Raw genomic sequence first — 23,194 nt, 5'->3', positions numbered from 1 at the left:
TCAGCCGAGAGCAGATGTCAGCCAGGACAGGGGTCCAGAGTGGGGAGCGAAGCCACCAGGAGCCACCTCTCCCCCAGGACAGGGACCTGCCGGCCAGGTGTGCAGCCCTGGAGCCACCTCTCCCCCAGGACAGGGGACCTGCTGGCCAGGTGTGCTCCCCGCAGCCACCTCTCCCCAGGACAGGGACCTGCCGGCCAGGTGTGCTCCCTGCAGCCACCTCTCCCCAGGACAGGGACCTGCCGGCCAGGTGTGCAGCCCTGGAGCCACCTCTCCCCCAGGACAGGGGACCTGCTGGCCAGGTGTGCTCCCTGAGCCACCTCTCCCCCAGGACAGGGACTCGCCGGCCAGGTGTGCTCCCGGAGCCACCTCTCCCCCAGGACAGGGACCTGCCGGCCAGGTGCACTCCCGGAGCCACCTCTCCCCCAGGACAGGGGACCCGCGAGGACTCCTGGAGCCACCTCTCCCCCAGGACAGGGACCTGCCGGCCAGGTGCGCTCCCGGAGCCACCTCTCCCCAGGACAGGGACCTGCCGGCCAGGTGCGCTCCCTGCAGCCAAGCCCCCGGTGAGTCAGAGGAAAACGCTCCCCGTGAGCCGATCAGCCGGTCTGGCGAGCGCCCACGCCGGCAGGAACGCGCTCCCGGAGCCGGGCAAGGCAGGAGAGCCGGGGCGGGCGGGCCCTGCTGCCCCGGGGAACGCACCGAGCCACGCGGGACGCGGGGACACGGGACACGCGGGACGCGGGGACACGGGGACACGGGGACACGGGACACGCGGGACACGGGGACACGGGGGACACGGGGACACGGGGGACACGGGGACACGGGGACACAGGGACACGCAGAATGTGGGGACTCAGGAACATGCGGGACGCGGGGACACGGGGACACGGGGACACGGGACACGCGGGACACGGGGACACGGGGGACACGGGGACACGGGGGACACGGGGACACGGGGACACAGGGACACGCAGAATGTGGGGACTCAGGAACATGCGGGACGCGGGGACACATGGATACGGGGACACGCGGGTCACGGGGACATGGGGACACAGGGACACAGGGACATAGGGGCACAGGGACACAGGGACAAGGGGGACACGGGGACACGGGGACACGGGGACACGGGGACATGCAGGACGCAGGGACACGGGGACACGGAGACACAGGGACAGAGGGACAGGGACACAGGGACAAGGGGGACTCGGGGACAAGGGGACACAGGGACATGCGGGATGCGGGGACATGGGGACACGGGACACGGGGACACGGGGACACAGGGACATGCGGGATGCGGGGACACGGGGACGCGGGGACACGGGGACACGCAGGACGTGCGGGACACACGGGACACGGAGACACAGGGACACGGGGACACGGGGACATGGGGACACAGGGACACGGGGACCTGCAGGACACGGGGACACAGGGACACAGGGACATGGGGACACTGGGACACGGGGACAGAGGGACATGGGGACATGCAGGACGAAGGGACATGGGATGTGGGGACACGGGGACATGTGGGACACGGGGACGTGGGGACACGCAAGACGTGGGGACATGGGGACATGTGGGACGCAGGGACACAGGGACACGGGGACACGCAGGACATGGGGACATGGGACACGGGGACACAGGGTCACAGGGACACGGGGACACGGGGACATGGGGATACCCGGCTGCTGGCAGCTCTCCGTGGGACACAGGGGTCCCCACGCACGCGGAGCCACCCACGCCTTGCACACACACTGTCCTGAGTGTCCAGGGTCACCGGGGACAGAGAGTCACACCAGGGACACACAGTGACACTCAGGGTCACACAGTCACACCAGGGACCTGCACAGAGTCACACCAGAGCCACACAGCCACACACACGGTCACATGGTCACACACAATGCCACACAGTCACACCAGGGACATGCACAGAGTGTCACGCACAGGGTCACACAGTCATACCAGGGACATGCACAGAGTCACACCAGAGCCACACAGTGACACACAGCGTCACACGGTCACACACAGGGTCACAGGGCGTCACCTGCACAGAGTGTCACACCAGGGTCACAGCAGTGACACACAGCTCCAGACATGTGGAGTCCCACACAAGCCCACTGGGGCAGTCACACACACACCGGGGCATGGACACCTGTGCAGGTTGACAGGAGCTCGGACACTGTCACAAATGTCCCCAACACACACCCATGGCCAGCACTGTCCCTGCTCTGTCACCCCAGCATTGTCCTGTCTCTGTCACCCCAGGCACAGCCAGCACTGTCCTGTCTCTGTCACCCCAGCACTGTCCCTGCTCTGTCACCCCAGCACTGTCCTGTCTCTGTCCCCCCAGCCACGGCCAGCACTGTCCCTGCTCTGTGATCCCAGCACTGTCCCTGCTCTGTCACCCCAGCACTGTCCTGTCTCTGTCACCCCAGCACTGTCCCTGCTCTGTCCCCCCAGGCAAGGCCAGCACTGTCCCTGCTCTGTCACCCCAGCCACGGCCGGCACTGTCCCTGCTCTGTGACCCCAGCACTGTCCCTGCTCTGTCACCCCTGACATGGCCAGCACTGTCCGGTCTCTGTCACCCCAGCACTGTCCCTGCTCTGTCACCCCAGCCATGGCCAGCACTGTCCCTGCTCTGTCACCCCAGCACTGTCCCTGCTCTGTCACCCCTGACATGGCCAGCACTGTCCTGTCTCTGTCACTCCAGCACTGTCCTGTCTCTGTCACCCCAGGCACAGCCGGCACTGTCCCTGCTCTGTGACCCCAGCACTGTCCCTGCTCTGTCACCCCTGACATGGCCAGCACTGTCCGGTCTCTGTCACCCCAGCACTGTCCCTGCTCTGTCACCCCAGCCATGGCCAGCACTGTCCCTGCTCTGTCACCCCAGCACTGTCCCTGCTCTGTCACCCCAGCCATGGCCAGCACTGTCCGGTCTCTGTCACCCCAGCACTGTCCCTGCTCTGTCACCCCTGACATGGCCAGCGCTGTCCCTGCTCTGTCACCCCAGCACTGTCCCTGCTCTGTCACCCCTGACATGGCCAGCGCTGTCCCTGCTCTGTCACCCCAGCACTGTCCCTGCTCTGTCACCCCAGGTCTGCTCCCGTGTGCCAGCGCAGGGCAGGGCCTCCCTGCCGTCCCCAGGGGCGGGGGAGGGAATTTTAGGATTTAAATTGGGCTCCTGCCGCCTCTGCTCACCTGGCCGGGAGTCGGCGGGAGGAGGAGGAGGAGGAGGAAGAGGAGGAGGAGGAGGATCGGAGCCTGCCGGCGATCCAGCCGCTCTGGATACACGGCCAGCAGGTAGGACAGAGCCCACCTGGGGGGTCCCTGAGGCCACCACGGGGGAAGCGGGGACCTCGCCTCGACCCCAAACTGCGGCTCGGGGAGGGGGCGGCTGCTGGAGCTCCGGGGGTCGGCGAGCAGGAGGTGTCCGGGCAGAACCGGGTCCCTTTTGGGAAGGGACAAAGTGCCCGGGTAGCCCCGGGAGCCGCTGCTCTGCGTGACGCGTTTTGTGCCGCCAGCGCTTCGGGCGAGCTGGGATGCGGGAGGGGAACAGCCGGAGCTGCGGGACCCGCCGGAGCCCGCCGGCACCCGGGGCTGCTGCTGGAGCGGTGGGAATCACTGGATCCAGGGGCTGGAGCAGTGGGAATCGCTGGATCCAGGGTTGAAGCAGTGGGAATCGCTGGGATCCAGGGGCTGGAGCAGTGGGAATCGCTGGATCCAGGAGCTGGAGCAGTGGGAATGGCTGGGATCCAGAGCTGGAGCGGTGGGAATCACTGGATACAGAGCTGGAGCAGTGGGAATGGCTGGATCCAGGGGTTGGAGCAGCGGGAATCACTGGATCCAGGATCTGGAGCAGCAGGAATCGCTGGATCCAGGGGCTGGAGCAGCGGGAATCACTGGATCCAGGGTTGAAGTAGTGGGAATCGCTGGGATCCAGGGGCTGGAGCAGTGGGAATCGCTGGATCCAGGAGCTGGAGCAGTGGGAATCGCTGGATCCAGGGCTGGAGCAGTGGGAATCGCTGGATCCAGGGTAGGAGCAGTGGGAATCGCTGGATCCAGGGCTGGAGCAGTGAGAATCACTGGGATCCAGGGCTGGGCAGTGGGAATCGCTGGGATCCAGGATCTGGAGCAGTGGGAATCGCTGGATCCAGGGTAGGAGCAGTGGGAATCGTTGGATTTAGGGCTGGAGCGGTGGGAATCACTGGATCCAGAGCTGGAGCAGTGGGAATCGCTGGATCCAGGGGTTGGAGCTGTGGGAATGGCTGGGAGCCAGGATCTGGAGCAGAGGGAATCGCTGGGATCCAGGGGCTGGAGCAGTGGGAATCACTGGATCCAGGGGCTGGAGCAGTGGGAATCGCTGGATCCAGGGGCTGGAGCAGTGGGAATCGCTGGGATCCAGGGGCTGGAGCAGTGGGAATCAAGGGATCCAAGGCTGGAGCAGTGGGGCTGGAGCAATGGGGCTTGGCCAGGAGCCCGGCAAGGAGGCGACGAGCGGGTGCTGGACCGGACTGGGCTGGGGGCTCTGGTGTGATTTCCCTCCCCGGGCAGGGCTGGGGGCTCTGGTGTGATTTCCCTCCCCGGGGCTGGGCTGGGGGCTCTGGTGTGATTTCCCTCCCCGGATCGGATGCAGGGCTGGGGGCTCTGGTGTGATTTCCCTCCCCGGGGCTGGGCTGGGGGCTCCGGTGTGATTTCCCTCCCCCGGGCAGGGCTGGGGGCTCTGGTGTGATTTCCCTCCCCGGGGCAGGGCAGGGCTGGGGGCTCTGGTGTGATTTCCCTCCCCGGGCAGGGCTGGGGGCTCCGGTGTGATTTCCCTCCCCGGGCCGCGGGCAGGGCTCGGGACCCCCGCGCTGTGGGCCCACCCCGGCTCGCTCCGGCTGGAAAAGCGCTCCCACCGGAGCCTCCCGGCAGAGCCAGCCGGCCCCTGGCCCGGGAGCTGCGTGTGCAGCCCAGCCCCGGCCCCAGGAGGCTGATTAGGGAGCTGCTAATGACAGGCTGCGGCTGGGAAACGGCTTGGCCGCGCAGGGTGTTCGCACGACAGCCGTGTCCTACAAAGCTGTCGCCGGCTCCAGGGTGTGACACCGCGCTCCGGGAGCCAGTGCCACCCCGGCAGGCGGCACAACCAGCCCGTCACCTCCCGGCTGCACCCTCGGAGCCGGGCAGGGATGGAGAGAAGTGGGGCAGGGTCCCAGGAGAGCAGGGGCTGGGATGAATCTCAGCCCCATCGTGATGCGTCCGCCCCGGCATCAATCCGGTGCTTTAAAGGGATCAAAAGCAGTGACTCAGAGACTTCCCGAGCGTGAAGTAAACAGTGGGACACTTAAAGCTCTGAGCCTGATAACGAGCTGAGCGTGTCATTAATGTCAGTCAGCAGAGTTTACGGGAGATGGGTGTTCCCCAAGAGATCCCTTGGGTTTCGATTCTGCTGCTTTTACAAGACTGTGGCCTCATCGCTGCTGCGCGGCGCTGGAGACGCCGAGAGTTTGTTTACAGGGCTTCCCGAGGGGACCAGGTGACAACGTGAGACATCCCGTTGGGGAGTGGGTGGCGTCCCTGCCTGTGCCAGGGGCTGGAACCAGATGGGTTTCAAGGTCTCTTCCCACCCAGACAATCCTGGGATTCCATGATGCATCCGTGATTGCCACATTAGGTAACACAGAGCCCAGTTTTGCAGGGCAGGAGGGTGACGGGACGGGCTTTGGGGTCTCTGCCCACCCAGTGAGCAGAGACCCAGAGGACCCAGAGGACCCAGAGGACCCAGAGGACCCAGAGGAAAGCTCTCCCTCAGCTCCTGCTGCTGCCCCTGGATCTGAGCAGCCACTCAACTGTCCCCGAGACCATTCCTGTGCCCTGTGGAGTGCCAGGGTGGTGGGGGATCTCACAGCCCCCAGGAGCACCCCCACAGCCAGCCGGGCTGGGCCTGGTTCCGTGTCCCACCATCCTCGGCACAGAGGCTGGACAGAGCCAAAGGAACAAAGCAGGGATTTATTAAAAGGCCTTCAGAGGACACACCTTGGGCAGTGCAAGAGCCTGGCTGTGGCTACACCCCAGAAGGACGAGGGGTCATGACTTTTCTCGCTTCTTTAAGTTTTGGTTCATTTGCATGTTGGGGCTAATTGTCCAATTACAGCTCCAATTACGGGTTGTGAGGTCACATCCTCCCAGACTGCTCTCCTCAACTCCCTGCTGCTTGCGCCTTTTGGGCCTGAAGCTGCCATGGTGTCCCTGGTCCTGGGGCTGGAAAAGGATTGTTTTGTGCGACTGAGCTGTGAGGAGAGCTTGCTGACACTTTACGTGAAGTTCGGAGTTGCTAATGCAGCACAGAGTCCGGAAAACAGGGAAGCTGAACTCAAGGCTCCAGGAGCAGTGCTCCTGTCCCGTGCTGGCGCCAGCCCAAAAGCAAGGGGTGGCCGTGTCCCCCAGGAACAGAAGGGGAAAGCGGCTGAGGCCACAGGTTTGAGGCTCTGAGAGAGCAGGGGGGTCCCTGGGGGGCTGCAGGGTGTCCCTGCTGCTGAGGTGACGCTGCTCTGTGTGCTGCGCGTCTGTCACCAACCCGTGCCGTGCCCTCGAAGCTCTCTGCCCACCCCAGCCGCTCCCTGGCCCTCGGACGGCTCTGAGGGAGCAGCAAAGGCCCAGATGCCCCTCCCTGCTTCTCGCTGGGCTCCTGTGATCACCTCCAGGGAGACGCTTCCCCCACCCCGAGCCCCCCCCAGAGCTGCCTCAATAAGCACTGCTGGTCCCAGCTGCTCCCCCGTGTTCCAATTTGGGGAGGGGGTGATGTGAATTTGGGGGTCCCAGCAAAGCCGGAGGGACCCCCACATCCCCCAAGCCCCTCCCCACCCGTGGGCACCCCCTCCAATAAATGCTGCTGGTCCCCAACGTGGTCAGGGGTTCAAATTTGGGGAGGGGGACACACGAAATTTGGGGATCCCCAGCAAAGTCAGAGGGACCCTCGCATTCCCCGAGACCCCCTCTGTGAAAACCACACGGGGATTTGTGTCTCACCAGGGGCTCTGTCTGTTCCTCCCTCCTCAGACACGCCCAGCGCCCCACAGGAGCAGGATTGCCCCCCAGAGATGATGAGGAAGATGAGTGGATGCTCCCAGAACGGCCAGTGGAGCCGCCCAGGGAGCGAGCCGGCCGCAGGTGAGCACCAAGAGACGGGCGGGGGCGGCAGCAGCTTCATCGCCGGCGTCTTCATCCAGGCCAAGGGGAAGAAGCTGAGCATCTACGAGGCCATGGTGAGGGGGCTGCTGACCCCGGGCACGGCACTGGTGCTGCTGGAGGCGCAGGCGGCCTCGGGGCTGCTCACGGACCCCACCAGCGCCGCGCGGCTCTCGGTGAGGGAGGCGCTGGCTCAGGGGCTCATCGGCCGCGACTTCTACGAGAAGCTGCTGTCGGCGGAGGGAGCCGTGACCGGCTACACGGAGCCCTACACGGGCGACAAAATCTCCCTGTTCCAGGCCATGAGGCAGGAGCTGATCGTCAGGGACCACGCCGTCCGCCTGCTCCAGGCCCAGATCGCCACCGGCGGCATCATCGACCCCGCGCGCGGCCACCGCGTCCCCGTGGAGGTGGCCTACGAGCGTGGCTACTTTGACCAGGAGATGAGCCAGTTCCTTTCCGACCCCGAGAATCAAACGAGGACCTGCTTCGACCCCAACACCCACGAGAACCTGACCTACCTGCAGCTGCTGCGCCGCTGCGTGCCCGACCCGGAGACGGGGCTGCTGATGCTGCAGCTGATGGACAAGGGCTCCGTGCTCTACCAGCTGACCGAGGACGCCCGCAAAGCCCTGCAGGCCGCCCGCACCAAGCTGGCCGTTGGCATCTTCCAGGGCCAGAGCGTCACCGTCTGGGAGCTCCTCTTCTCCCGCTACGTCCCCGAGCACCAGAGAGAGGAGCTGCTGAGGAAATACAAGGCGGGGACAGTGACCATTGCACAGATGATTGACGTCCTCACCGCCACCATCACGGGGGCAGAAAGGGACAACGAGGCTCTGGGCTCATCCACAGCCAGCCCCAACAACGAGGCGAGGGCGTCACCCCCAGCTTGGGACACGCAGGCCCAGGAGCAGCAGCTGAGGAAGTCCCTGAAGACCGCAACGGTCCGTGTGGCTGCTGGGGAGTTCCGGGGGCAAAACGTTTCTGTGCTGGACCTGCTCTTCTCCAGATACGTCCCTCAGGGGAAGCGGCAGGAGCTGCTGGAGCTGTACAGGGCAGGGATACTGAGCACGGAGCAGGTGGCCGCCGTGGTCACCGCCATCGTGAACCGAACCGAGGCCACCAACGCCGCGCTGGGGGCGAACGCCAGGGGCCCACACAGGGCAGCAGCAGCGGCCGGGGAGGATGGAGAGGATTGCTCAGCACACCTGGATGGCGCCCTGAGATCCACCACCATCAGCGTGCCAGCTGGGGAGCTGCAGGGACAGCAGGTGTCCCTGTGGGACCTGATCTGCTCCGACTACATCCCCGAGGAGAAGAGGCAGGAGCTGCTGGAGCTGTACCGTGAAAGGTTATTAACTCTGGAGCAGATGACAACTGTTGTCAGCACTCTGATTAGGAAAAAAGAATCTGCAGGCAGGAAACTGCACGTTACAGTCAAGAGTTACAGCAGGGACCCTGCGACAGCAGCAGGAGAGGAGGGTGACCACCCCACCAAAGAGGAACCCTGGAAAACAACCCTAAAAACCACAATGGTCCACGTGGAGGCCGGCGAGTTTCGGGGCCGCGAGGCCTCGCTGTGGGACCTGCTGCACTCCCGGTACATCCCCGAGGAGCAGAGGAAGGAGCTGCTGGAGCTCTACGAGGCGGGTGAGCTGAGCCTGGAGCAGGTGAAGACCGTTGTCAGCACCATTGTCACCAGGGCAGCAGCAGCAGAGAGAGCAGAGCCAGCGGTGCCTGGGAGTGCTCCCAGGGCAGAGCCGGCAGCCACAGCGGCTGAACCCACCCCCCTGGATGGGGACAGGGCCTGGGAGGAGAACCTGAAGGCCACCACGGCCGAGGTGTCAGTGGGAGAGTTCCAGGCTGGACAGAGCTCCCTGTGGGACCTGCTCTTCTCCCACCACATCCCCGAGGAGAAGCGTCAGGAGCTGCTGGAGCTGTACCGTGGGGGGACGCTGGCCTTGGAGCAGTTAATCCTTGCTGTCACCACTCTCATTAAGAAAAAAGAATCTGCAGGCAGGAAATTCCAAATCACCGTCAAGAGTTCCAGCAGGGACCCTGCGACAGCAGCGGGAGAGGAGGGTGACCACCCCGCCAGAGAGGAACCCTGGAAAACAACCCTAAAAACCACAATGGTCCACGTGGAGGCCGGCGAGTTTCGGGGCCGCGAGGCCTCGCTGTGGGACCTGCTGCACTCCCGGTACATCCCCGAGGAGCAGAGGAAGGAGCTGCTGGAGCTCTACGAGGCGGGTGAGCTGAGCCTGGAGCAGGTGAAGACCGTTGTCAGCACCATTGTCACCAGGGCAGCAGCAGCAGAGAGAGCAGAGCCAGCGGCGCCTGGGAGTGCTCCCAGGGCAGAGCCGGTGGCCGCAGAGCCTGAACCCACCCCTCTGGATGGGGACAGGGCCTGGGAGGAGACCCTGAAGGCCACCCCGGCCGAGGTGTCAGTGGGAGAGTTCCAGGGTGGACAGAGCTCCCTGTGGGACCTGCTCTTCTCCCACCACATCCCTGAGGAGAAGCGTCAGGAGCTGCTGGAGCTGTACCGTGGGGGGACTCTCCCCATCCAGGAGCTGCTCAGCACCACCAGCAGCCTGGCCAGCGACAGCCTGGAGCAGCACCTCAGGGCCCTGCCCGCGCACACCATGGATCTGCTGCGCTCCGAGGGCTCCTTCATCACCTTCGACCCGTCCCAGCAGCGCAGGGTGTCCGTGTGGGAGCTCCTCTCCTCCAAGCAGGTCTCCGAGTACAAGCGGGAGGCGTGCCTCGACACCTACCCCTCGGGAGGGCTGACAGTGAACCGAATCACCATCACCACCACCATCACCACCGGCCCCCGGCTGGAGAAGAGCCGCCCCCGGCCCCACTGACCACCGCCCCGGCAGAGCAGGGTCCCGGGCACCGGTGGCACTTTGCTCCTCGCGCCCCTCCGTGTGTCCCCGCGGTGGCAAACCTATCTGCGGAGCGGGGTGGGGCTCGGGTAAACGCCTGCTGTCTCACCTCTGGCTGTGCTGAGATTTCTTCTGCCCGGCAGAGCTTTCCCAGAGGGGCTCTGGGGGTGCCCTGGAGCCTTGGGACTGCACTGACCGAGGACGGGGACATGTGGAGCCCTGAGGGGGGGCAGGCAGAGACCCCAGGGCGGGGGCTGTGGGCCCCCGGAGAGACACAGAGGGACAGACAGCTGCTGTTCAGGACAGCTGGGAGCCGGGCAGGGGCAGCATCTGGGGCTGTGGGACATGGAGACCTGACCTGTCCCTCAGTTCTGCTGCAGGACGGGGCCACAGGGGTCTCTGGGCTGCAGGATGGGGGCACAGGGGTCCCTGGGCTCCAGAATGACAACGATGTCCCCCATGTGTCACTGCCCGGGGACAATGATGTCCCCCATGGGTCACTGCCTGGGGACAATGATGTCCCCCACAGGCCACTGCCTGGGGACAATGTCTCCCCTGTGTCACTGCCCAGGGACAATGTCACCCACAGGTCACTGCCCGGGGACAATGTCCCCCGCGGGTCACTGCCTGGGGACAATGATGTCCCCCATGGGTCATTGCCTGGGGACAATGATGTCCCCCGCGGGTCACTGCCTGGGGACAATGATGTCCCCCGCGGGCCACTGCCTGGGGACAATGTCCTCCATGGGTCACTGCCTGGGGACAATGATGTCCCCCGTGGGTCACTGCCCAGGGACAATGATGTCCCCCGCGGGTCACTGCCTGGGGACAATGATGTCCCCCGTGGGTCACTGCCTGGGGACAATGTCCCCCGCGGGTCACTGCCCGGGGACAATGATGTCCCCCGCGGGTCACTGCCTGGGGACAATGATGTCCCCCGCGGGTCGCTGCCGGCGCAGCTGAGCCCAGGCGAGGCAGCAGCTCTGCCCACTGGGTGCCTGCGCTGGGCTGAGCTCCCCGCGCAGCTCCAGCGGCCTCACAAAGCCCCAGGAGCGAATCACGCAGGAAATCCCACCAGGGCCACCAAACAAGAGGAGGCCTGGCTGTCAGGGTGGCACCAACACCGCAGGGACATGGGGGCACCGTGTCACACTGGGGCACGGGTGGTGACATGTCCCTGCCTTTCCCCTCACCGTGACCCCGCCATGGCGGGCAGCTGATGCTGAGCGTGGCACAGACAGTGGCACTGCAGCCCCGTGTCACTGCTCAGAGGGTGGCACAGATGGTGGCACTGCAGCCCCAGTGTCACCACCCCGAGGGTGGCACTGCAGCCCCCATGTCTCTGCCCTGAGGGTGGCACAGACAGTGACACTGCAGCCCCATGTCACTGTCCTGAGGGTTGCAGAGATGGTGGCACTCCATGCCCCTGTGTCACTGCCCCGAGGGTGGCACTGCAGCCCCCGTGTCACTGCCCCGAGGGTGGCACTGCAGCCCCCATGTCACCGCTCAGAGGGTGGCACAGACTGTGGCACTGCAGCCCCCATGTCACCGCCCCAAGGGTGGCACAAATGGTGACACTGCAGCCCCCGTGTCGGTGGCAAAGATGGTGGCACTGCAGCCCCTGTATCACCACTCCAAGGGTGGCACAGATGGTGGCAGTGCAGCCCCCGTGTCACTGCCCCGAGGGTGTCACTGCAGCCCCCGTGTCACTGCCCCAAGGGTGGCACAGATGGTGACACTGCAGCCCCCGTGTCACTGCCCCGAGGGTGACACTGCGTGCCCTGTGTCACTGCCCCAAGGGTGGCACAGATGGTGGCAGTGCAGCCCCCGTGTCACTGCCCCAAGGGTGACACTGCGTGCCCTGTGTCACTGCCCCAAGGGTGGCACAGATGGTGGCACTGCAGCCCCTGTGTCAGTGGCACAGATGGTGGCAGTGCAGCCCCCGTGTCACTGCCCCAAGGGTGACACTGCGTGCCCTGTGTCACTGCCCCAAGGGTGGCACAGATGGTGGCACTGCAGCCCCTGTGTCAGTGGCACAGATGGTGGCAGTGCAGCCCCCGTGTCACTGCCCCAGGGTGACACTGCATGCCCTGTGTCACTGCCCCAAGGGTGACACTGCGTGCCCTATGTCACTGCCCCGAGGGTGGCACAGATGGTGTCACTGAGTGCCCCATGTCACTGCCCTGAGGGTGACACTGCGTGCCCTGTGTCACTGCCCCGAGGGTGGCACAGATGGTGGCACTGCAGCCCCCGTGTCGGTGGCACAGACGGTGGCATTTCTTGCCCCGTGTCACCGCTCCCGGCACGGACCGGGCGCCACCGGCCCTGGGACACACCGGGGGCCGGGGGCTGGCAGCCCGGGCGGGGCAGGCTCTGCAGGGACTCGGTGCCACCCACACGCGGGTGCCACCCGCGGCTGGCAGGGCTGCCGGCAGCTCCGGGGAATCCCACAGGAAGCGCCGCACTTCCGAAAAAGCGGCCGGGAGAAAACGGGAGCGCAGAGCTGAGAGAAAAGAGGAGCTTGTGAGAGGGGAGAGCTGGGGGAAAAGAGGAGCTTGAGCGAGAGGAGACTGAGAGAAAACGGGAGCTTGAGAGCACAGAGCCGAGAGAAAACAGGAGCTTGTGAGAGGGGAGAGCTGGGAGAAAACAGGAGCTGTGAGTGCAGAGCTGAAAGAAAACAGGAGCTTGAGCGAGAGTGGAGAGAAAACAGGAGCTGTGCAAGAGCTGGGAGAAAACAGGAGCTTGAGCGAGAGCAGAGCCGGGAGAAAACAGGAGCTTGAGCGAGAGAAAACAGGAGCTTGTGAGAGGGGAGAGCTGGGAGAAAAGAGGAGCTTGAGCGAGAGGAGACTGAGAGAAAACGGGAGCTTGAGCAAGAGCCGGGAGAAAACAGGAGCTTGAGTGAGAGAAAACAGGAGCTTGAGCAAGAGCCGGGAGAAAACAGGAGCTTGTGAGAGAGGAGAGCTGGGGGAAAAGAGGAGCTTGAGCGAGAGGAGACTGAGAGAAAACGGGAGCTTGAGAGCACAGAGCCGAGAGAAAAGAGGAGCTTGTGAGAGGGGAGAGCTGGGAGAAAACAGGAGCTGTGAGTGCAGAGCTGAAAGAAAACAGGAGCTTGAGCGAGAGCGGAGAGAAAACAGGAGCTGTGCAAGAGCTGGGAGAAAACAGGAGCTTGAGCGAGAGCAGAGCCGGGAGAAAACAGGAGCTTGAGCGAGAGAAAACAGGAGTTTGTGTGAGAGCTGGGAGAAAACAGGAGCTTGAGCGAGAGCTGAGAGAAAACGGGAGCTTGAGAGCACAGAGCTGAGAGAAAACAGGAACTGTGTGAGTGCAGAGCTGGGAGAAAACAGGAGCTGTTCAAGAGCTGGGAGAAAACAGGAGCTTGAGGGCACAGAGCTGAGGGAAAACAGGAGCTTGTGTGAGAGCTGGGAGAAAACAGGAGCTTGAGAGCACAGAGCCGAGAGAAAAGAGGAGCTTGAGTGAGAGGAGACTGAGAGAAAACAGGAGCTTGTGCAAGAGCAGAGCTGAGAGAAAACAGCAGTTTGTGAGCATAGAGCTGGGAGAAAACAGGAGCTTGTGCGAGAGGAGAGCTGGGAGAAAACAGGAGCTTGAGAGAGAGGAGACTGAGAGAAAATGGGAGCTTGTGAGAGAGGAGAGCTGGGGGAAAAGAGGAGCTTGAGAGCACAGAGCCGAGAGAAAACAGGAGCTTGAGTGAGAGGAGAGCTGAGAGAAAACAGGAGCTTGAGAGCACAGAGCTGGGGGAAAACAGGAGCTTGAGCAAGAGGAGACTGAGAGAAAACAGGAGCTTGTGCAAGAGCAGAGCTGAGAGAAAACAGCAGTTTGTGAGCATAGAGCTGGGAGAAAACAGGAGCTTGTGTGCGAGAGCAGAGGTGAGAGAAAACAGGAGCTTGAGTGAGAGGAGACTGAGAGAAAACAGGAGCTTGTGTGAGAGCTGGGAGAAAACAGGAGCTGCGTGAGAGCTGGGAGAAAACAGGAGCTTGAGAGCACAGAGCTGAGAGAAAACAGGAGCTTGAGAGCACAGAGCTGGGGGAAAACAGGAGCTGTGCGAGAGAAAACAGGAGCTGTGCGAGAGCTGGGAGAAATCAGGAGCTTGTGCGAGAGAAAACAGGAGCTTGTGCGAGCGCACGGCGGAATATATTTGCATAGTTAAGAGCTCGTTGCATAACGGGATGGATTGGAGCAGGCTCCAAAGGCTCCCGGGGCACAGGAAGGGTCGGGCAGCGAGCCTCATCCCTGCGGGAATGTCGCACCGCACCGGAAAATGCCGCGGCTTGGTCAAAGAAGAGTAGGAAAAGCTCCAGGACGGGATCTGAGCTGCTGGAAAAGGAACGGGAAGGCAGCGAATCCCAAAATGAGCCCAGGGGTGCCGGTGGGACGGCGGAGGGAGAGCCCACAGTGGCTTTCCCTGCGGAACGATCACGGAATCATGGACACGTGGAAGGGTTTGGTGGGAAGGGACATAAAAGCTCCTCCTGTGCCACCCCCTGCCGTAGCAGGGACAATTTCCTCTATCCCAGGCTGCTCCCAGCCCTGTCCAGCCTGGCCTTGGGCACTGCCAGGGATCCAGGGGCAGCCACAGCCTCTCTGGGCACCTGTGCCAGGACCTCTCACCCTCACAGGGAAGAGCTCAGTCTGATACCCGATCTAAACCCACTCTTTCAGCACAAAACTGTCCCGCCTTGTCCCCTGCCACTGCATGCTCCTGTGGGAAGCCCCTCTCCAGGGACCCACGGGGGCCACACACCCCTGCAGCGAGTGTGGGATGTGGTGCCAGCCTGGCCCACGACCCCCCTGGAGCCCCCGGCCCACCTGGACACAGCCAAGGGGCTGGCAGGGCGCTCCAGGGGCCGGCAGGGAACTCCTGGGGCTCCTGGCAGGGCACTCCCGGGGCTGTCAGGACACTCCCAGGCCAGCCCTGCCCGTCCTTTTCCAGCAGCCACCAACGTTCTCGGCTGTCCAGCCCGGTTTGCTCCCGTGCCAGCCCCTCCATCAGCCGGAGCAGACCCGCTCCTGGCCCCTCCTGGCCCTGATAAGGCTGCCCCGGGCAGTTTTATCTCCCGGCACATCTGTCCTGCCACAGCTGCTCCTGCTCCGCCTTCCTCCCTCAGCTGCGCCTCTGCCCCTTCTCCCCAGCGAATCCACAGGGGTTTTTTGGCATGGCTGCCGCACACAGAGCACCCTCTGCCCCTCTGGAAACACCTCCAGGGGCAGGAGAACACGCCAGGGCCCCGTTACCCCGAGCCCACGTGCCCTGGGGCTGCTGAGCCCTCCTGGTCAGCTCCACTGAAGCGTTTGTTCAGGGGCTGCGGGGCATGACTGTGCATCCGGGCTGCTGCTGCTGCTGCCACGGCTTCCTCCGGCCTCAATGTCACCTGTGCCAGCCCTCGGCTCTCCTGCTACTCATTGACAAAGCCGTGGGTAAAAATATTAAATTAACTCGGCTCTGAGAGCCCGCGCGCTCCCTCGCAGCTCCCCTCCCAGCCAGGCTGTCCCAGGGGACAGAAGTTTCCTTTCTGGCTTTGCTGCTGCTGCTGGGGGGTGCAAATTGTCCCGGTTTGTCCCAGCAGCACAGGGAGAGGGATCAGCAGCGCAGCCCTGGGGTGTCCAGCAGCTTTTCCCCAGCTCCAGAGGTCACACCTGCCGCCGGCCCTGTCTGTCACATCTCTCTCCAGGAAAGGTGTGGCCTGGAGCACAAAAAGGAACAAACCGGATCGTGTTGTGATGAGCCTTTGTCAGTTTTACACTGAGCTGGTTCTTAATCAGAGCTCAGGAGGGTGTTAAAGGTTGCTGGGACAGGAATTCCCCGGCTGTGATGCGAGAGCCCAAACTCCCCCCTGTGCGACAGCCAAGGGAGGCTCCTGCAGCCCAGAGTCCTCAGCCCGGGGGTCTCGGTGTCCTTCCTGCTCATCCTCTCTGGCTGGGAGAGGTTCTGCCAGAAGGGTGGCAGGGAATGTCCCCTCCTCACCTCCCCAGAGCTGCCCATCCCATCCCATAATCCCACCCATTCCATCCCATCCCACCCCACCCCATCCCATTATCCCATCCCACCCAATTCCATCCCACCCCATTATCCCATCCCGTCCCATAATCCCATCCCATCCTGTCCCGTTATCCCATCCCATCCATCCCATCCCACCCCATTATCCCATCCCATCCCATAATCCCATCCCATCCCACCCCATCCCACCCCATCCCATTATCCCATCCTATCCCACGCCATAATCCCATCCCATCCCATAATCCCATCCCATCATCCTGTCCCATCCCATCATCCCATCCCATCCCATGCCATGCCACTATCCCATCCCATCCCATCCCATTATCCCATCCCATTATCCCATCCCATCCCACCCCATTATCCCATCCCATCCCATCTATCCCATCCCACCCCATTATCCCATCCCATCATCCCATCCCATCCCACCCCATCCCATCCCATTATCCCATCCTATTCCACACCATAATCCCATCCCATCCCATAATCCCATCCCGTCCCATCCCATTATCCTGTCCCATCCCATCATCCCATCCCATGCCATGCCACTATCCTATCCCATCCCATCCCATTATCCCATCCCGTCCCATCCCATTATCCCATTATCCCATTATCCCATTATCCCATTATCCCATCCCACCACATTATCCCATCCCATCCCACCTCATCCCATCCCATAATCCCATCCCATCCCATCCCATCCCATTATCCCATCCCACCATCCCATCCCATCATCCCATTATCCCATCCCATCCCATCCCATTATCCCATCCCATTATCCCACCCCATCCACCGGTGTCCCCCAGTGTGGGGACAGGGACAGGGCCAGCTCTGGTTTGGGGCTCCTGGGGCACCGTGGGCTCCCAGAGGGAGCCGCCAGCAGAGATTCCCAAGTGAATCCATCCCAAAGGAGAAGGGAACAGCCCCGAGCCAAGCCCGGGGCTCAGGGCATGGGCGCTCTGGGTCCAGCCCCACGCAGCAGCGGCTGAGCCCCACCGCGGGCTCCACCGGCCTGAGAGGGGCCCGGAGACACCGAGCCGGGCCCGGTGGAGCAGCAGGGAATGCCCCCAGGATCCGCAGAGGGCGGGCGGTGGCAGCAGGGGCTGCCACGAACCAGGAACCAGGCGTCCTTCGTGCGTGACAGCCACGGGCAGCGGGCAAAGCCCGGCAGCTGTGCCGAAATCCAGGCAGCTGTGCCCGAAATCCAGGCTGTCTGCTCCAGATTCCAACCAGCTGTGCCCGAAATCCAGGCAGCTGTGCCAAAATCCAGCCAGTCTGCTCCAAAATCCAGCCAGCTGTGCCCAAAATCCAGCCAGCTCCGAATTCCAACCAGCTGTGCCCAAAATCCAGCCAGTCTGCTCCAAAATCCAACCAGCTGTGCCCGAAATCCAGCCAGCTGTGCCCAAATTCCAGCCACCTGTGCCCAAAATCCAGCCAGTCTGCTCCAAATTCCAGCCAGTTGTGCCCGAAATCCAGCCAGCTGTGCCCAAAATCCAGGCAGCCTGCTTCAAATTCCAGCCAGCTGTGCCCAAAATCCAGGCAGCTGTGCCCAAAATCCAGGCAGCTCCAAATTCCAGCCAGCTGTGCCCAAAATCCAGGCAGTCTGCTCCAAAACCCAGCCAGCTGTGCCCAAAATCCAGGCAGCCTGCTTCAAATTCCAACCAGCTGTGCCCAAAATCCAGGCAGCTCCAAAATTCCAACCAGCTGTGCCTGAAATCCAGACAGTTGTGCCCAAAATCCAGCCAGCCTGCTCCAAATTCCACTGCCTCTAGTCCAAATTCCAGCCAGCTGTGCCCAAAACCCAGACAGCCTGCTCCTAAATCCAAACCCTCTGCTCCAAAACCCAGCCAATCTGCTCCAAAATCCAATCCCTCTGCTCCAAAACCCAGCCAGCTGTGCCCAAAATCCAATCAGCTCTGCTCCAAAACCCAGCCAGTCTGCTCCAAAATCCAATCCCTCTGCTCCAAAATCCAACCAGCTGTGTCCAAACAGCCCGTGGTGGCCTGTCCTGTGGTGATGGTCCCCTGGTGTCCCTCAGCCCGTGGTGACCGTGCCCTGGTGTCCCTCAGTGGTGGCCTGTCCTGTGGTGATGGTCCCCTGGTGTCCCTCAGTCCCTCACTGGTGGCCTGTCCGTGGTCTGTCCGTGCCCCCTGCTGTCCCCCATCCCCAGCTCACCGTCCCCCCAGCTGCCCTCGCCTTCCCCTGCCCGTGCCCCCGCTCCGGGGCCAGCCGAGCCTCCCCTCCCTCCCCGGGGCGATTTTGGCCACCCTGTTTTGACCTGTGGCCACCTCAGCCCCTGTCCCCTCCCTCCCCGGGGCGATTTTGGCCACCCCGTTTTGAGCCGTGGCCACCTCAGCCCCTGTCCCCACCCCGGGGCGATTTTGGCCACCCCGTTTTGAGCCGTGGCCACCTCAGCCCCTGTCCCCTCCCGCGCTCCCGGTCGGAGCCCAGGGCGTCTCCCTGCCGTTCCTGGGTGATCCGGGCCCTGGCCAGGGGGCTCTGAGACCCTGGAGTGCGGCCAGAGACCCCTGTGGCTCCGAGTTTCACCCATGGAACCAGTCACAAACTTTACATGAAGAACTGAATATCACAGAAGTTTACACAGCACGGTGGCAGTGATCACAAAGCGAGGGAAAATATTTTAAAGCTTTGTGCACAGGAGTCTGAAACTCCAAGATGGAAAAATCAAAGCGCGCCCTGTCCTTTTTCCTTCTCCTTCCTAACCTCCGTGGTTTGAATAATTTTAACACTTTCAAGTTAGCCTGGAGTAAAAAGTCACCGTCTAACACAAGTCATAAGTATCAGAACATAATAATAAATATCACAAACGTAGCTGATGGTGTAAAAAACAGCACCAGCCTCTCAAGCAGGCAGCGTGCCTCAAACGAACCTGCTGAGCAGATCGCGGCGAGCCGAACAAAAAAAATGATCCAAATGACAACGAATAAACAACCTTAAAACCAACAGCCGAAAGCCTCCGAGTCCTTCGTGGGCAGCCGGGTGAGAAGCAGGACTTTCTAACGCAACCTCGAGAGAGCAGCAGCTCGCACAGCTCCTGGGCTCAGCAGCGCCGGCGGCTGCAGGAACCGCCCTGCCCCTCTGCCAGGACCGCGGGGGTCCCGGGGGGTCGGGTTCCCGCTGGGCTGCACCCCCCGACCCGCTCACCTGAGCCACCTGCCTGGGGGAGTGCGCCCCTTCTTGAGGGCGTGACAAAGCTGCCCCTTGTCCCCTTAAAAAGGAACGAAACCCGCAAGTTTCTCTCCTTGAGTAGGTGAAAAGGGCATCTCCTTTGTCCCCTTAAAAAGGAAATAACTCCAGGAATTTCTCTCCTCGATTAAGTGAAAAAGGCATCTCTTCTGTCCCCTTCAAAAGGAAATAAACCCCGAAGTTTCTGTCCCCGAATAGGTGAAAAAGGCATCTCTTTTGTCCCCTTCAAAAGGAAATAACCCCAGAAATTTCTCTCCTCGATTAGGTGAAAAGGCATCTCCCCTTCAAAAGGAACGAGGCCCAGAAATTTCTCTCCTCCATTAGGTGAAAAAGGCACCTCTTTTGTCCCCTTCAAAAGGAACGAAGCCACAAGTTTCTCTCCTCAATTAGGTGAAAAAGACATCTATTTTGTCCCCTTCAAAAGGAAATAAACCCCACAAGTTTCTCTCCTCGAGTAGGTGAAAAGGCATCTCCCCTTAAAAAGGAAATAACTCCAGAAACTTCTTTCCTCGATTGGGTGAAAAGGCATCTCCCCTTCAAAAGGAACGAAGCCCAGAAGTTTCTCTCCTCAATTAGGTGAAAAAGGCATCTCCTTTGTCCCCTTAAAAAGGAAATAACCCCAGAAATTTCTCTCCTCCATTAGGTGAAAAGGCATCTCCTCTTAAAAAGGAAATAAACCCCGAAGTTTCTCTCCTCGATTAGGTGAAAAGCCACCTCATAGGACCTTGGGGACTCCACCTCAGACTTAAGGACGGCTAATTGGACCGGAGCCAAAATGTCCCGCCCGGGCAATTCACCAGAAAAAGAAGAGAACCAAGGAACGAATCGATTTGTGGGGGGTTTTACCAGGAGCAAGAACCTCCTGCGCCTGGCCCGGTTTTTCTCTGTAAGGAGTTTGTTATTTTGCCTTTTATTAAAACCTTTTTGTTCCCAGCGCTGCAGCAGAAGCCGCGCTATGCCTCCAAAGGCAGCTGAGCTGTCTCGGGTGTGAAAGAGACCTCCGAAAACCGATGAGGGCCGGCTCGAGGAGGCTCCCCCTTCACCTGCTGGCACCTGCGGGCTCCAGGCGCTGCTGCAGGTGAGGCGCTGCGGGGCAGGGCAGGTCACAGCCGGCGGAGCCCAGCCGCACGCACTCGGACCCCGCGGCCCCCGGAGCGGCCCGGCCCCCTCCATCCGGCGCGGATAAAAAAGGGGAAAAGCCGAGAGGGGCCCCGGGAAGCCGGAGGGGAAGGGAGGCAGCGACCTTCCCCCGGCCCCGGCTCCTGCCGGCCCCGCGAAGCCCGCTCGGGGCAGGGCTGGGGGCTCCCGTTCCTCCCGGAGGGGTGGTCCCACCCTGCCGGGCTGTCCCCCCAGCCCAGGGCGTGCGGGGGTGCCCGAAAGGATAAAACAGAGCGACCCGAGAGGGGCTGGGAGCGACCTGAGAGGGGCTGGGAGCGCCCCGAGAGGGGCTGGGAGCGCCCGCGGGCTCTGCCCGCCCGCAGCCGGGCACGTTCCAGGGGACCCACGGCTGGGACACTCGCCAAAGTGTGGGGTCACCCCTGCATGCCCCAGGTGTGGGGTTTTGGAGCTCCTGCACAGCCCAGGTGTGGGGTTTTGGAGCCCCTGCCCAGCCCAGGTGTGGGGTTTTGGAGCCCCTGCACAGCCCAGGTGTGGGGTCACCCCTGCATGCCCCAGGTGTGGGGTTTTGGAGCCCCTGCGTGCCCCAGGTGTGGGGTTTTGGAGCCCAGGTGTGGGGTTTTGGAGCCCCTGCGTGCCCAGGTGTGGGGTTTTGGAGCCCCTGCACAGCCCAGGTGTGGGGTCACCCCTGCACAGCCCAGGTGTGGGGTTTTGGAGCCCCTGCATGGCCCAGGTGTGGGGTCACCCCTGAATGCCCCAGGTGTGGGGTTGTGGAGCCCCTGCGCAGCCCAGGTGTGGGGTTTTGGAGCCCCTGCGTGCCCCAGGTGCGGGGTCACCCCTGCATGCCCCAGGTGTGGGGTTTTGGAGCCCAGGTGTGGGGTTTTGGAGCCCCTGCCTCTGCCAGCCCTGCAGGGTCGGCAGCACCGTGAGCTCCAGAGGTCCCCAGTCCTGGAGGGAGCCGTGCCCAGGGTGTCTGGGGACAGAGGGGACGGGGGGGACAGGAGCGCTGGCTCTACCCTCCAAGAGGTGACAGGGGGACAGGTGTGACAGGGTGACAGAAGCCCCAGCTTTACCTTCAGAGGGGTGACAGGGGGACAGGTGTGACAGGGTGACAGGAGCCCTGGCTCCACCCTCCAAGGGGTGAGAGGGGGACAGGGTTGACAGGGGTGACAGGAGCCCTAGCTCCACCCACCGAGGGGTGACAGGGGTGACAGGAGCCCCGGCTCCACCCTCCCAGGGGTGACAGGGTGACAGGGGTGACAGGTGTGATGGGGCACAGGGGTGACAGGAACCCCAGCTCCCCCTCTGAGGGGTGACAAGAGTGACAGGGGGGACAGGAGCCTCGGCTCCACCCTCCCAGGGGTGACAGGGTGACAGGGGCACAGGGGTGACAGGTGTGATGGGGGACAGGGGTGACAGGAGCCCCAGCTCCACTCTCCAAGAGGTGACAGAGATGACAGGGTGACAGGAGCCCCATCTCCCCCTCTGAGGGGTGACAAGGGTGGCAGGAGGGATGGGGGGCAGGGGGGATGGGGTGACAGGGTGACAGGAGCCCTGGCTCCACCCTCTGAGGGGGGACAGGGGTGACAAGGGGGACAGGGGGGATGGGGTGACAGGGTGACAGGAGCCCCGGCTCCACCCTCTGATGGGTGACAGGGGTGACAAGGTTACAAGGTGACAGGGTGACAGAAGCCCCGGCTCCACCCTCCGAGCGCCGCCTGCCCTTGCCCTGCAGACAGACCTGGCCCCCGGCAGCAAATCCCAAATCCCGGATCCCGCCCGCCCGGCCTCCCACGCGCCCCAGCCTGGATGGAAACCAAAGCCGGAGCTGCGGCCCCGTGATCGCCCTGCCGAGATCCCCCGGCTCCTCGGGCGGCAGCTCCGGCCTGCTCCCGCGCCGGGGCAGCCGGGAAGGGCGTGAAAAATGAGAATTCAGGATCGGCTTTCCGCAGACATTCAAATGAACATTTTATGTGTTGTGTTAGAAGGTTACGCTGTGGTAATTTTCTTTAGAAGTGTGTTAAATACAGTTTTGGGTTGTAACGTGATGTTGAAATAGAAGCTGTGCTGTGTAAGATACTTTCTTTAAAGAGAGGACTCAGAGACAGCAGCCACAGGACACCCAAATCTGCCGCAGAAAGAGAATTTACTGCTCCAATTTCAGAAGAAACGAACTTCTGAACTCCTTCCCGCCTCGCTCAGGGCAGGACTGGGAGGAAGCAGCTGGCACTGCCCAGGCAGAATCCTCTGCTGGGATGGAATTGATGCACCGTGGGTGAGGGGTGTGAATGTGCAACAGGCTGCTGCTTTCAGGGGTCAATCCTCTGCTAGCCGTGCCCTTTTCCGGGATTATTTTGCCCAGAAAGAGGTGCCTGGCCTGTCTGCCACTCTTTGTTTTTATTGTCTCATATTGTCCTAATCCCAACTGCTCAAATTTTTACCACTCCAATTATATCGCCATTTTTATAACTATTTTATTACGATTTAAACTTTTAACATTTCGAACCCAAGAGGCGTTCTCCACGCTGGGGACAGGACGGGACGGGCTGGTGGCAGCAGGGCCAGCCGAGCTCCCCCTGCCAGCAGCATTCCCTGCAGGAGCGCGGAGGTGCCAGCCCTTCCCAGGCTGCCAGCCGTGGGGACAGAGGGTGACACCGGGCAGGGGGACAGCCCGAGAGGGGCTGGCAGAGGGGGAGGACAGGGTCTGGCCCTGCAGCTGCCCCACACCTGATTCCCAGTGGATTCCCAGTGGATTCCCAGTGGAAATGCTGGCGAAGGAAACGCAGCCAGCTCCCGGGGAAAACCCCCCCGAGCT

At 62.4% G+C, this 23,194-nt stretch overlaps 2 protein-coding genes across 2 annotated transcripts in view; one reads left to right on the top strand and one right to left on the bottom strand.

Moving 5' to 3' along the window:
• The window catches only part of LOC119698256 (NAD(P)(+)--arginine ADP-ribosyltransferase 2-like), a 202,465-nt gene that overhangs the window by 49,275 nt on the left and 129,996 nt on the right, over nt 1-23,194 (bottom strand). The gene's annotated exons all lie outside the window — the stretch shown is intronic.
• Nucleotides 7,026-10,028, top strand: LOC119696997 (epiplakin-like). The gene is made up of 2 exons (XM_038126968.1): nt 7,026-9,700; nt 9,761-10,028. Exons 1-2 carry the CDS (start codon nt 7,074-7,076, stop codon nt 10,026-10,028), a joined length of 2,895 nt encoding a protein of 964 aa, XP_037982896.1. The 5' UTR covers nt 7,026-7,073.

The sequence above is a fragment of the Motacilla alba genome, chromosome 2, assembly GCF_015832195.1.
Source record: "Motacilla alba alba isolate MOTALB_02 chromosome 2, Motacilla_alba_V1.0_pri, whole genome shotgun sequence".
In the NCBI taxonomy this organism is placed as follows: domain Eukaryota; kingdom Metazoa; phylum Chordata; class Aves; order Passeriformes; family Motacillidae; genus Motacilla; species Motacilla alba.
This window is presented reverse-complemented; position numbering and strand designations above follow the sequence as displayed.